The 14,564-nt window shown below is 56.9% G+C and overlaps 2 protein-coding genes across 2 annotated transcripts; one reads left to right on the top strand and one right to left on the bottom strand.

The window, feature by feature from the left end:
• The first annotated feature begins 5,707 nt into the window (after positions 1-5,707).
• Positions 5,708-7,495, top strand: LOC136454687 (uncharacterized). Its single transcript, XM_066455025.1, has 2 exons — positions 5,708-6,245; positions 7,293-7,495. The coding sequence occupies exons 1-2, from the start codon at positions 5,708-5,710 to the stop codon at positions 7,493-7,495; spliced, it is 741 nt and encodes a 246-aa protein (XP_066311122.1).
• A 4,055-nt stretch (positions 7,496-11,550) lies between these two features.
• LOC136454678 (uncharacterized) lies at positions 11,551-12,515 on the bottom strand. The gene is made up of 2 exons (XM_066455021.1): positions 12,351-12,515; positions 11,551-11,931 (listed from the first exon to the last, which is right to left on the bottom strand). Exons 1-2 carry the CDS (start codon positions 12,513-12,515, stop codon positions 11,551-11,553), a joined length of 546 nt encoding a protein of 181 aa, XP_066311118.1.
• Positions 12,516-14,564: the final 2,049 nt, after the last annotated feature.

Here is a 14,564-nt window from a genome sequence, read left to right as displayed (position 1 = left end):
TGAATCTTGCTATTTTTGGTGCCTTTGTCGTGGCTGTGTCGTCATATTACTTGCACAATTTTTCCATTTGTTAGTCAATATACAGCCATTGTCAATGATGTCTTTGCTTCATATGATTTATCGGTTGTTCTATTACTAAACACACAACCCCTTGCTAATGATGTATACTTGGTGAACTGCAATATCTGTGCGCTGCGCCGCCTCTTAGGGTGGCTCCGACAGTTGTGACTGTGGTGCCTCCTCTATTGCATTCATTTCATGAAGTCTCCCAGGTGAGGCAAGACCATCCCTCAGCTCTGTACTGATCCCATTGCAGTCTCCTCTATGTGCCTCTTCTAGATTATAAGTGTGTGACTAGTGTCGGTGTTTCGGACCGGGGGGGTCCTCAACCAACTAGTAAATTTATCCTACGTGTTCCCGATTCTAGATGGTGATACAAAGAGACACAAGGTTTATACTGGTTCGGCAATTCAGGCCCTACGTCTAGTCTAGGAGATCGATCTTATATTCCTTGCACCGAAATGCTTGCGGTAGGGGTTTACAAGCTAGGTGAGAGAGGGAGTTCATCCCAGGTCTCGGCGAGGTGAGGTATGGGCTGCTTGAGACGTTGCTCTCATGTGGCTAGGAAGCGTGTGTTACAGGGCCTTGTTCCCTTTTCTAAATGGCCCAAGTCCTCTCCTTTTATAGTTGAAGGGAGGACAAGGACAGTACATGTGCTAACTATACGGCGTCGTGCCAACAGGGGCAACATGTCCGAGCCCTGTGGCCTGTTCCTGTGGTGGCGTGGTCGTCGGAGTGGTCCGTCCTTGGAGCACTGGGGCGACGTGGTGGTCACATCCGATCCTATGCATCATGGGAGCTCCAGGACTGATTGTGCACGAGGCCGAGGCTCGGTTGGTGCCGAGGCTGCACCGCCGTGGGGGTCTCAGCGGACACGAATGCCGAGATAGCCGAGACCCTGGTGCATAGTGCTGAGGCCCAGAGAGAGCGATTGATCTGGTGTGCTGGCTTGGAGATGGTGATGACCCGAGCCAGGCCATCCATGTTGTGTTGTTTTCGAGGCGGGGATCATGGGGCACAGTGTAGTGCGGGCGCTGATCATGGGCACAACATCAGGATACAATGACCAATAATCCCCGCCGTGCCCTATCTTAGCTGGTATGGTGCTGATGCGACCTCATGTCCCGTCGGCCATTCTGCGGTGTTGAGCCATCGTCCGGCTGAGATTGTGGGAGTGGTTGACGTATTAATGAGACATGACGTGCTGTTGGGAGGATCGGTCGAGGCGGGGGGCGATGGGCTATGGACAAACTGGCCTCGAGCAATACGGAGAATGAGGCCTCGCGCGAGATGGAGATCGGACTCCTTGCCAAGGCCTTCCATGAGAGGCCTCGTGCGAGGCAGAGATTGCACTCCTTGCCGAGGCCTTCCGTGAAAAGCCTCGCGCGAGGCGAAGATTGCATCAGGACGCCGAGACCTCCTGTGCGAGGCTCGAGGCGAGGCGGAGAGCCTAGTAGGCTCAGACGTGGCTGGTGAGGAGCCCACGGCTTATCTTCTAGCTTTGCTTTTTGATGGGATTTAAGTGACCCTTTTAATGTTCGCTCGGGGTACCCTGTTCTACGATACCCAATAGTAGCCCCCGAGCCTCCGGGGGAGTGCGTGCACTCTCTCTGGAGGTTTGCCGAGGCTTGGTTTATAGCCGCTCCCATAGGAATTGGGTTTTGTTTCTTAAGGTTTCGGTGGGTGCGCGCGAGCGCACCCACCGGGTGTAGCCCCCGAGGCCCTAGAGGAGTGGAGTTACTCCTCCAGGGGCTTTTTTCATTTTCGCGTTTGAGTGAGGAGTTTTTATCGTATTTGTCGAGCCCACAAGTGCAAGTTTGGGTCGCGGGGGTCTCGGCGAGGTTGCAGAAAAAGCCCTCTAGCCTCCGCACGGAGCGAGAGGTCCGTCAGGGGTTCCCCTGACTTTTGGTACAACCCTCACGCTTCCTTTTCGCTTAGAAGGAGGGGTGGAATATGCCAGGCTACCCTCGATGGGCACGAGCGTGGGCACTTCCGGTGAGCTATTATCGGGTGAGTCCGAGTGGAGGCCCATGCCCCATTTGCTAGGGGACGGCTAGTGGTCCAGAGACACACTCCAAGAGTACCGAAGAGTTTCTCTAGTGGGTGCCGAGGCCGTTCACTGGGCCTCAGTGGCTCGGTGCCTCCCTACGGTGGGATCCCATTCGGAGACTTCCCTGCTGGTCTCGGACACGACTTAGGATGCCCTGAGTGATTGTTTGCTCGGACCTCAACCATTCGTAGGCTCGCCCCAAAGTCATCCCTGACTCTGTTGCCCTAGGGCGGCTATCGAAACCTCTGGGGGCCCAGCCTTCGAATCCCTGGACCGTAACGGGCTCGGTGCCCTTGATCGTATTTGTAATGAAACTTCTAGCGTGGACTTAGACCATTTGTCTTTGTCTTGGGTGCAGGAGGAGCCCCCGAGCCTCCGCCCGGAGCAAGAGGGTGATTAGGGGTCCCCTGGCTCTTTTATATGACCCTCACATATCCTTTTTGTTCGGACAGAGGGTTTGTTTGTCGAGCCCATTTGGGTGCGAGCCGGAGCCGCTGGGTCTCAGCATGGTTATAGGAAAGAGCCCCTAGCCTCTGCATGGAGCGAGAGGGCCGTTGGGAGCTTCCCTGGCTTTTTATACGCCCCTCGCGCGTGAGGGTTTATTTACCGAGGCCCCTGTGGGCGCGAGCTTGGGTCGCGGGGTCTTGGCAAGGTTGCAAGAAGAGCCCCCTAGCCTCTGCATAGAGCAAGAAGGCCGTCAGAGGTTCCCCTAACTTTTTGTACGACCCTCATGCTTCCTTTTCGCTCAGAAGGAGGGTTTGTTTTGCCAAGCCCCTTTGAGTGCGAGCTGGGGTCGCTGGGTCTCGGCAAGGTTGCAGGAAGAGCCCCCTAGCCTCTACATAGAGCAAGAAGACCATCAGAGGTTTCCCTGACTTTTTGTACGACCCTCATGCTTCCTTTTCGCTCGGAAGGAGGGGTGGAATGTGCCTCGCTACCCTCGGTGGGTACGAGCGGTGGCACTTTCGGTGAGCTGTTATCGGGTAGTCCGAGTGGAGGCCTGAACCCCATTTGCTAAGGGTTGGCTAGCGGTCTGGAGATGCACTCCAAGAGTACCGGAGGGTTTCTCTAGTGGGTACTAAGGCCGTTCGCTGGGCCTCGGTGGCTCGGTGCCTCCCTACGGTGGGATCCCATTCGGAGACTTCCCTACCGGTCTCGGACACGACTTAGGGCATCCCAAGCATTTTGCTTGCTTGGGCCTCAGCCCTGTATAGACTCGCCCATGGTCATCCCTGACTCTGTTGTCTTGGGGTGGCTGTCGAAACCCCTTGGGGCCTAGCCTTCGAACCCCTGGACCGTAATAGGCTTAGAGCCTGGTTCCTTCATCTGAAAGGAATAGGCTAGGGGGAATACCTTCCCCATTGGCTCGGCAATGGGTGGCACGCCTTTTGAGGCAGTTTCCTGGGGAGGCGAAATGACGCCTGCTGCCATAGTGACCGAGCATGACGTGGTAGATGGGATGTAACTGTCCCTTCAATTAATGAAAAAGAAGTGGGCACGTGGGCGGCAAAATCGGCTCATGGTTAACCGTGCCGGATCAGGGGGAAACTTCCCTAATTTTGTCGCCCATTCATTTCACCTTCCCCCTGCATAAATACTCGAAGAGTCTCGCCCCTCCTCACCTTACCTTGCCTGCATTAGCTCTGCCTCCATCGAGCCATTGCTAGAGCAGTGGGTGCCGGGAAGAAGAAGGGAGAAGAGCGAGCCTAGGGAGAAAGCGAGAAAAAGCGAGAGCGTGGGAGAGAGAGAGAAAAACTCACCACCACATCTGATCCCTCCATCGCACTCATGGCCGGCGACATCGTCGTTATCGAGGCAGACCCTTGGGATCCTTCCAATGTTACCGTGGAGACGCTCCAGTCGCTCATCGACGATAGACTCCTTCGCTCGATGATGGACCCCACTAGGCCAGAGTGGATTGCTCCGTACAGCGAGCTAGAGTTAAGGCCTCGCGACGGCTATGTCGTGAGCTTCGTCTCCTTTCACGAGCGCGGCCTTGGCGTCCTAGCGGATCAGTTCATGTGGGCGCTCCTACACTACTACGGCATGGAGCTCCACAACTTCAATCCCAACTCCATCGCTCAGGTGGCTATCTTTGTTGCCGTCTGTGAGGGGTACTTGGGGATTGCTCCCCATTGGGAGTTGTGGCTCCATCTATTCCAAGTGGGGCACACCACCAAGCCGACGGGTACGTCGAGTATGAGGAAGGTGATGAGGGCCAGCGGCTGCACTCTCCAAGTGTGCTAAGACCGCCAGCACCTATACATCCTGGCCCAGCTCGCGTCCTCCAACCGTTGGTGGTACATGAGCTGGTTCTACCTTCATAACGATGACGGAGGACTTCCCCCTACACTAGGCGAATTATGGGGAGCTGCCCAGAGAGATGGAAGTACGGCATCCCAAAGGATGACCAGCCCAAGCTGCAGTCACTTCTAGAGGGGCTGGAGAGGCTGCGGGGCCATGGCCTTACCATGGCTGTGGTTGTGGTTGCCTTCCACCGCCGGAGGGTGCTGTCGCTGATGGCTCGGCGGCGGCGGCTATTCGAGATGAAGCCAAGTGAGCCCATTGAGGGTATCCGGATGTCCTCCTCCGCCCTTTCCGACGAGGAAATTATTCATCGGGTTGGGGAGACGGTAGAGGCAAAGCTGAGGGGCGGCAACCTGACCCTCATCATGATGCGACCGTCATGGGGGTTCCTCTCGCTAGTAAGTCATGTGCCGCCGTAGCCCTCGGGCCTCCTCCGTTTCTCCTACCTTCTCATGCGCGTTCGATGTTCCTGTAGGGGATGAGGGACGTGCGTGCCTCTCCACCGCCCATCCCCGAGGACACAAGGCGGCGAGCGATCAACTGGGCGCACATCGATGCACAGAAAAAGAGGAAGGACGCCGAAGCGGCGAAGCGCACGAAGAAGATCCTCGCACGCGAGGAGCTGGACAAGCGCCGCCGTCAACAAAGGAAGGACGGTCTTCCATTGGAGGAATCCCCATCGTCGTCACTGTCGACAGAGGCCTCGGATGGGGATGACGAGGGCGAGGTGGGGGCGAGGTCCCCTGGACCATCTCCCTAACATAGTGGAGGTGGTGCCTAGGGCATTGGCAAGCAGCCCAGCACTCCTAGGAGGAGGAGAAGCAGACCTAGGGTCGGCGATTGCCCGCTCTGGGGCCGAGGCCGATACGCTCGGGGCGCGGGCATTGGGCAAACGCACCGTCAGCCCGGTGGGCTCGACGGCGATGGCGGAACAAGTGGCAGCGGAGGCGACGCAACCACCCCCGTAGAGGACCGACGGGGCGCTGGGGTCCATTGAGGACCAGCTGGCGCCGATGGACATGGAGGCGGTGCCTCTACCGCCGCCACTACCTTTGCGGACGAGGGTCGCCGTGGCGAAGCGGTTGCCGCCCCATTCGAGGTAGGTGTATCTTTGGTGGGGTCGCAGTGCCTTTCGTTCGCTCTTTGGTCCCGTGCTGACCCTGTAGGTGATTTTTCCTTAGTCGGAAGCGGCCTGCGGATGAGCTTCCCTTGGCGCCCCTTAAGGCGCTCAAGGCGAGCCCCGGCTCCTCCGCCCACTGGGTGGCAGAGGCACAAGCCGCTATACAACGCAACATGGCGTCGGCGAGGGCTGACCCGAAGGAGACAGTCGCCCAAGGAGGGGTTGCCGAGGTGACCCTGACACAGACGAGGGAGGAAGTGTTTCCGCCCCACGAGGGCAAGGCTCACGGGCCGGATGGGGCCAGCGTGCCCTTGGTTGCCGAGGCCCCCGGGGTCTTCAAGGCTGAGGCGATGGAGGCCGGGGCGCCCAAGACCGCTGAGACCGCAGCGGCGGGGGTCGGTGTTTTTGCGACCACCGAGGCCACCATGGTGGAGGCCAAAGCCCCCGAGACCGTCAAGGCCATGACTGCGGAGGCTGGAGCCCCCAAGATCGCTGAGGCTAACATGATGGCGGCGAGGCCACCTACCCAGGAGGCGGAGATGAAGGGGACGGAGGCCTTGGCGGCGCCTTTGGTTCAGGGCCCGCCGTTGTTACGTGAGAGCGCCCGGGAGGCAGAGGTCTATCCAATCTCCTTCGACGATACTTCTCGGGTGCGGGGGGTGGTTGACGCCAAGGAGACCGGCGCCATGGAACAGCCGGCTCCGACCTTGGGTGAGGGAAGCTCGGCCCTCGTGCGGGTGTGACCCGAGCCCCGTGGGTGGGAGCACCCGCGCGTACTATGGCGGAGCCGGGACGACCCTGAGGGGGAGCCCCTGATCGCTCTCGAGGACATAGCCGAGGGTGGGCGCTGGGACACCTTCGTGCAATACCACCAGCTAGCAAACCGGTCGCTTCGGACGGCGCTGTCCGTGGTGGCCAACGAACTGCCCAGAGTCGCCTAGGTTCGTGTTTTCTTTTCTCACGCGACGTTGCCTTTTTCTGAGTTTTGTTGCAATCAATGACCCCTGTTCTGCTTCCCTAGGAGCTCGAGACCTGGTCCCTTGGGAAGTCGGTCTTTCTTTGGTAGAAGAGGGACGTCTGGGACTAGCTCCAGCGGCAAAAGGGCCTGTTTGCGGGTGCCAACGAGCTTTTGGTGGCGCAGAGCGCGGAGGTGGAGGACCTCCGCCTTCATTGTGCCGACGTGAAGGTCGAGGTGGCCACAACCTAGGAGCAGCTTGCCCCTCTAGTGACGTGGGTCAAGGAGTTGGAGGAGGAGCTCGCCCGTGTGGCCAGTGATCTAGATGCCTTTAGGGCTCGAGCCGTTGAAGCCACGGCCTCGGCCACGACTCTCGTGGGGTAGCTAGGGGTGGAATAGAATGCGCACTGGTTGAAGAAGGGCGCTTTGGATGAGGCCCTTGCAGCGACCGAGGCCTCACGAATCGAGGCTGTAGTTTGGAGGGGGACGGCCGAGGGTGGGTCCTAGTCCCCTCGTTTTATTTTCTTCTCCTTATGTTCGTTCCCTAACTTCCTTGTGTGACGCAGAGCTGGGGAGTGAAGCTTCTAGGGCAGCCGAGGCTTCTCGAGTCGAGGCCCAGCGCTTGAAGGACAAGGCCGAGGCTTCTCGGGCCGAGGCCCTGCGCTAGAAGGAGAAAGTCAAGGCCTGTCAGGTCGAGACCCGACGCTGGGAGCTGAAGGCCAAGGGCGAGTTCCATGGGCTTCCACTCCTGATTTAGGTTGTTTTTTCCCTCACTCAACCTTATTTCGTTTTTCGTGGTGCAGAGTCAGAGGCGAAGGTTATTCGGGCAGCCGAGGCTTCCAACGTGGTGCAGACGGTGCTCGAGACCGAGATCGGGGAGCACGAGGCTCTGAAGCGTGCCGCCCTTTCCACCTGCAATGCCTTGGAGGTTGTAGGGGTTCAGTCAGGCAGCTCCCTTGGGAGCCGTTTGGTTACACTGAGCAGCCAGATGCGCGAGCGGCTCTGAGGAGCGCTGCACATGGGTGTCAAGCGGGCGTTGGCCGTCATCTCCTCTCACTATGTTGGCATCGACCTCCCGGCCATCAGTGATGGCTATGTCTTGCCTGATGATGAGGAGGAGGCCGACGTGGTGGTCACGAAGCTGATGGAGACGACGGAAGGCCCTGGCACGGCACTGGCAACGCTCTTCGAAGAGGAGGTGGTCCCTCCCCTACCGCCTACCGACGCTAGAGGCCCTAAGGCTTGACTTGGGCCCAAGGGGCCATGTAAAAATAGAGTAGAGTAGGAATTATCTTTGTATCGTAACGCTTGTGGCCGTCAAGGCCTTTCTTTTTGAAGTATTTGTGTTTCTTAGTTGTTTTTCTCGTGTTTCCGAGCCTCTGCCCTCTGTTGCATCTGATCAGATTTCTTTTGCAAAATGCCTCCTTGGATCTTAAGCCGTCCCTTGGGTGAGAGGTAGTGAGGGAGTGTCGTAGCCCAAAGGCGTAGGCTGTCTCGCGACTCTATCGGCCTCTTGCTTAGGAAACAGACTTTGGTCCGAGGGGTTTTTACAACCGATTCGTCAGAGCGTGTTAGAAACTTGGCATAGGAATTTTTTTGAAAAACGACTGAAGAATGGTGCATGGGACTTAGGGGGAGTCCCCCATCTAGCCCTCGAGGGAGGCTTGGTTCTACTGAGGCAGAGCCGAGTCTCCCTTACTGTGTTATTGTATTGCCGAGACCCACGATGGGCTCGGGGGATTTCTCGAAAAATTATACCAACTAAAGAACGCTTTTTAATTGTATTTCGAGAAACAACATATACAATGCTTGGAAATTTAAGTATAAAAGCGACGTAGTTGTTCTATGTTTCAAGCACTGGTGAAGATTTCGCCCTTCTCGTTGGCCAGCTTGTAGGTCCCGGGCTTCAGTACTTGGGCGATGATGTACAGTCCTTCCCATGGTGGGGTCAGCTTGTGGCGGCCCTTGTTGCTCTATGCTAGCCTCAACACCAGGTCTCCTACCTTCAAGTCTTGGCCTCAGACGTGCCGGGCCTGATAGCGCCATAGGGTCTGCTAGTATTTAGCTGAGTGTAGTAGCGTGACGTCTTGGGCTTCCTCTAGTTAATCGAGGGCGTCCTCTCAGGTTGTGCGGTTACTTTGTTTGTTATAGGCTTGTAGCCTTGGGGAACCATATTCCAAATTGGTGGGGAGGATGGCCTCGGCCCCATAGACCAGGAAGAAAGGCGTGAACCCCATGGCTCGGCTTGGAGTGTTCCTCAGGCTCCAGATGACCGATGGGAGTTCGGCGAGCCATTTCTTGCCAAACTTTTTCAACCGGTTGTGAATTCTTGGCTTGAGGCCTTGTAGGATCATGCCATTGGCACGCTCTACTTGGCTGTTGGTCCTTGGGTGTCCTACGGCTGACTAGGCCACATGGATGTGGTGGTCGTCACAAAACATCAGGAACTTTTTGCGGTGAACTGTGTTCCATTGTCGGTGATGATGGTGTTGGGAACCCCAAACCTGTGGATAATGTTAGTGAAGAACAGCACTGCCTACTCAGATTTGATTTGATTGATCGGACGAGCCTCGATCCATTTAGAGAACTTATCGATTGATACCAGTAGATGGGTGTAGCCTCCAGGGGCCTTTTGTAGAGGCCCGACCATGTCGAGCCCTCATACGGCAAACGGCCACATGATGGGGATGGTTTGGAGGGCTAGGGTCAGGAGATGTGTTTGTCAAGCATAGTACTGACATCCTTAGTAGGAGCATACTAGCTTGGTGGCATCGGCGACCGCCGTCGGCCAGTAAAACCCTTGGTGGAAAGCATTTCCTACGAGCGTCCGAGGCGCCGCATGATGCCCGCAGGCACCTACGTGCAAGTCCCACAGCAAGGCTTGGCCCACCTCGGCAGTGATACATCGTTGCAGGACACCTGAGGGACTTTGCCTATACAATTCGTCATTGTAGAGGACGTAAGTCTTGGCTCAGCGCATGAGCCATTGGGCTTCAATCCTGTCGCCAGGAAGCTCCCCCCGATCGAGCCAATCGAGGAATAGGATTTGCCAATCCACGTCCTGGTTGGTCTGCCGAGGCTCGGTGTTGACTTCCATGACCTCGGGCTCGGTCGAGGGGGTCTCGGCAGTAGAGGGGGCGTCGAGCTTTGCCGTGGTTTCCACAGGTGGGCCCTCCTCTGTTACCAAGGTGTATTCAATGGAAGGTTTGTGGAGGTCTCTGGTAAAGATGTTCGGGGGGCCAGGGTCCGTGCTGAGGCCATCTTTGCAAGCTCATCGGTGGCCTCATTGTACTTTTGTGCGACGTGGTTTAGTTTGAGACCATCGAACTTGTCTTCTAGGCGACGTACCAACTTGCAGTAAGCCTCCATTTTGGGGTCGAGGCAATTTAACTCCTTCATGACTTGATCGACGACGAGCTACGAGTCGCCCCAGACGTCGAGACGTCATACCCTGAGTTCAATGGCGACTTGCAAGCCGTTGACAAGGGCCTCGTACTCGGCCACATTGTTGGAGGCGGCGAAGTGGAGCTGCACCATGTAACGCATGTGTACTCCGAGGGGCGAGACGAAGAGGAGTCCCATGCCTGCCCCGGTCTTCATCAGAGACCCATCGAAGTACATGGTCTAGCACTCTGTCTGAATTTGAGCAGGTGGTAGTTGGGTGTCTGTCCACTTAGCCACGAAATTGGCCAAGACCTGAGACTTGATCGCTTTTCGAGGCATAAAAGTCAAGGTTTCCCCCATAAGCTCGACGGCCCACTTGGCTATCCTGTCTAAGGCCTCCCAGTTATGAACTATCTCTCCCAGGGGGAAAGATGATACCACAGTCACTGGGTGAGACTCAAAATAGTGACGCAGTTTGTGCTGGGCCAGGACTACGGTGTAGACCAGCTTCTGGATGTGGGGGTAGCATGCTTTGGTCTCGGAGAGCACCTCGCTGATGAAATAAATAGGTCATTGGGTGGGCAGAGCATGCCCCTCTTCGTGCCTCTCTACTACTACGACAGCGCTGACCACTTGGGTCATTGCAGCAACGTAGAGTAAGAGGACCTCGTCCCTGGTTGGGGGTACCAGGATGGGAGGATTTATGAGCAGCGCTTTGAGTCTGTCGAGGGCTTCTTCGGCCTCGGGGGTCCAAGAAAAATGTTCGGATTTTCTTAAGAGTCGGTACAGAGGCAGACCTTTTTCGCTGAGGCGCGAGATGAAGCGGCTCAGGGCCGCAAGGCATCCCATGACCCTCTGTACTCCCTTCAGGTCTCTGATTGGTCCCATGCTGGTTATGGCTGAGACCTTCTCTGGGTTGGCTTTGATGCCGCGTTCCAAGACTATGAATCCCAAGAGCATGCCACGGGGGACCCCGAATACATATTTCTCAGGATTAAGCTTGATGCCCTTCTCTCTAAGGCTTCTAAAGGCTATCCTCAAGTCATCAACGAGGTTCCTGGCCTTTCTGGTCTTGACCACGATATCGTCCACATAGGCTTCGACGGTCCGCCCAATGTGGTCGCCAAAGACCTGGGTCATGCACCGTTGGTACGTGGCCCCTATGTTTCTAAGGCTGAAAGGCATAGTCATGTAGCAGTATATGCCAAATGGTGTGATGAAAAAAGTTGCAAGCTGGTCAGACTCCTTCATCTTGATTTGATGGTAATCGGAATACGCATCAAGGAAAGATAGGGTCTCGCACCCTACAGTGGAATCAATGATTTGATTGATTCGGGGTAATAGGAAGGGGACTTTTGGACAGGCTTTGTTCAAACCGGTGTAGTCTACACACATCCTCCATTTGCCATTTTTCTTCTTGACTAACACGGGGTTAGCCAACCACTCTGGGTGGGACACTTCCCTGATGAACCCAGCCGCCAAGAGTTTCTGCACCTCCTCACCGATGGCCCTACGCTTTTCCTCGTCGAAGCAGCGTAGGCGTTGCCTCACTGGTTTAGAGCCGACCTGGATGTCCAAGGTGTGCTCGGTGACCTCCCTCGGTATGCCCGGCATGTCTGAGGGACTCCAAGTGAAAATGTCAGCATTCGCACGGAGGAAGTCGATGAGCACGGCTTCCTATTTGATGTCAAGGGTGGCGCTGATCCTCAGCGCCTGGTCGTTGGGGTAGGCAGGGTTGACCGGGACAAGCTTGATGGCCTCCACAGGCTCGAACGTCCCTACGCGACGCTTGGAGTCAGGCGCCTCGCCACTAAATTGGTCGAGGTTGGCGATGAGGGTCTCGGCCTCGGTGAGAGCCTCGGTGTACTCGATGCACTCGATGTCACAGTCGTATGCATGTTCGTACATGGACTCAATCATGATGATACCGCTAGGGCTTGGCATCTTGAGCTTGAGGTAGGTGTAGTTGGGAACTGCCATGAACTTGGCGTAGCACGGCCGCCCCAAGATGGTGTGGTAGGCTCCTCCGAATCCGACCACCTTGAAGGTAAGGACTTCCTTGCGGTAGTTGGAGGGGGTGCTAAAGTAGACGGGAAGGTCGATGCGCCCGAGGGGTCATGTGCATTTCCCTAGCACGATGCCATGGAAGGGTGCGACGTCGCCTCAGAGCATTGATCGGTCGATCTCCAAGAGCTCCAGGGTATTGGCGTATAGGATTTGAGGCCGCTGCCTCCGTCCATCAACACCTTGGAGAGTCGGGTGTTGCTGATGATGGGGTCAACAACAAGTGGGTACTGCCCAGGATTCGGAACATGGTCGGGGTGGTCATCTCGATCAAAGGTGATCGCCTCTCGAGACCAGTCGAGGTACCGGGGAGTGGCCACCTTGACCAAGAAGACCTCTCGGTGTTCCCTCTTTTGCTGTCGCACCGTAAGGCATGCCAAGGGTCCGCCGAAGATCATGAAGGCGTTGTGTACCTCAAGGAACCCATCGTCCTTGTCATCGTCCCGATCGCCGGTGCCCTTCTGCTTGGCATCGTCATCAGGGGGCCCAAGCCTGGCATAGTAACGCCACAGCATGGAGCAATCCTCGAGGGCGTGCTTGACCGGGCCTTGGTGGTAAGGGCAGAGTTTCTTAAGCATGTCATCGAAAGGTCTGGGACCCCTAGGGCCTCGGGGATTCTTGCGTTCTGCGGCCGCAACCATATCGGCCTCGAGGGCGGCCCGCTTCCCCTAGCAATCCTTCTTCTTTCTTTTGGGGAGGCGGGGAGCCAAGGCCTCGGGGGCCTCATCCCTCTATTTCCCCTTGGCATCGTCCATGGGGAAGATGGCCCCTACAGCCTCCTCGCCTGAGGCGAAGTTGGTGGTGATGTCGAGGAGCATGGCGGCCGAGCGCGGCACGTTCCAGCCTAGTTCTCGAACCAAGTCTCGACAGGTGGTGCCAGAGAGAAAAGCCTAGACAATCTCTGAGTCGCCGACGCTAGGCAACTTGGTGCATTGTTTCGAGAAGCGTCGGATGAAGTCTCGGAGAGGCTTGTCTAGTTTCTAGCAACAACTCTTAAGGTCCCAGGAGTTTCTAGGGCGCATGTATGTGCCTTGGAAATTCCTGACGAAGATCTGAACCAAGTTGCGCCAGTCGTGGATCTGAGAGGGAGGAAGGTGCTCAAGCCAGGCTCGGGCTGAGTCTGATAAGAGCAGGGGGAGGTTGCAGATGATGAGTCGATCATCATCCGTGCCGCCTAGCTGACAAGCCAGGCGGTAATCGGCGAGCCAGAGCTCAGGGTTGTTCTCACCGCTATATTTTGTGAGGTTGGTCGGCTGGCGAAACCGGGCTAGGAACTAAGCATTGCGGATGGCTCTACTAAAGACCCGAGGGCTAGGTGGTTCAGGAGAGGGACTGTAGTCTTCCTCACTGTCGTAACAGCCGCCCGATGTGGATGGTAGCCTTGGGCGAGCCCCTCACTGTTGTGGCACCGTCGTCGGCCGACCACCTCGTGGTCACCCTGTGCCTCGCGTCGGTTATCGAGGCAGTCATGGACCGAGGGGACCCTATTGGTTGTCGGCACCCGAGTAAGCTCAGGACAAACCACGACCTCCCTATTCTGCTAGCGTGGCGCTAAGGGGAGGTCCGAGGCGGCTCCACGCCACTAAGAGGCAGAACTCTCTGCCTACTGTACCGCGACGGTCTCGAGGAGATCTCGGAGCTCGCCGTGAAACCATCGTCCTTCCGTGGTGGAGGGCTCGGGCATCGCGTGCACCAGCATCGCCGTAGCCACGACATTCTGTCTAGCGCGATTGAAGATTGGGGGACGATCGTCCCCTTCATCGTCGTTGATGCGATGGTGCATGTCGCGAGCCCGTCGTCGGGCTCCTCTGCCATCACCACGGCCTTGCTGCTCCTGCTCGAGAGTGGTTCAGAGTTGTTGCAGAAGGAGTTGATCTTGCTCAACCTTGGCCTGAAGCTCACGGAACTGTTCCAGGTCCGGGCGTCGAAATGGTCCGAGGGCAAGGTTCTCGTTCCGTGCTGCCAGGGGGACAATGCGCGAAGGCATCGCATCGCCCGTTCCCTAATGAAGCGGAGTGCGATCATCCACCCCCTCATGTTCATCACCCATGCTTGGCATCCCCAGTCCAACGTGGAAGCACTCACGAGTGGGATCGTAAGTACCTTCATCATCAGAATCAGAGTAGCCAAAGCAATAGTCGCTTGCGGCCAAGAAGCGATGCATAGTTTTGTGGTCGCGGAGGTCGAAGAAATCTGCTCTGGGCCATGCCTTGTCTTGCTCCGAGGAGTCGGCGTGGGTGTCCAGGTCGAGAGCGAAGCGCTGGCGGCGTCCCACGGTATCCTCGTGAGAAGCAGTGTAAGCATAGGCATAAGAGGCAGCGGCATTTCTCAACCCAAAGGGGTATGGGGATGGTGCCGCCGCCGGGCTTTGCTCCACCGGAGTTGGGTTCTCAGGGAGTGGTGGAGCGGAGCTTGATGACTAGGCATTGCCGTGTGCCACCGGTGTTTTTCCCTTATCGAAGCTCAGGCTAGACAGGTCCCCAACCAGGGACCTTGCGCCAATAGCTGGTCGTAGGATATCGGCGGGGAGCAGCATGTTGCCCTAGATTCGCGTAGTGTCGGGGTGATCTTGCTCGTGTCGTGCCTGGCGAGCATGGCGAGAGTGGCCGCCTGGGTGCCACCTGCGC

This window comes from Miscanthus floridulus, chromosome 1 (genome assembly GCF_019320115.1).
Source record: "Miscanthus floridulus cultivar M001 chromosome 1, ASM1932011v1, whole genome shotgun sequence".
Lineage (NCBI taxonomy): Eukaryota > Viridiplantae > Streptophyta > Magnoliopsida > Poales > Poaceae > Miscanthus > Miscanthus floridulus.
This window is presented reverse-complemented; position numbering and strand designations above follow the sequence as displayed.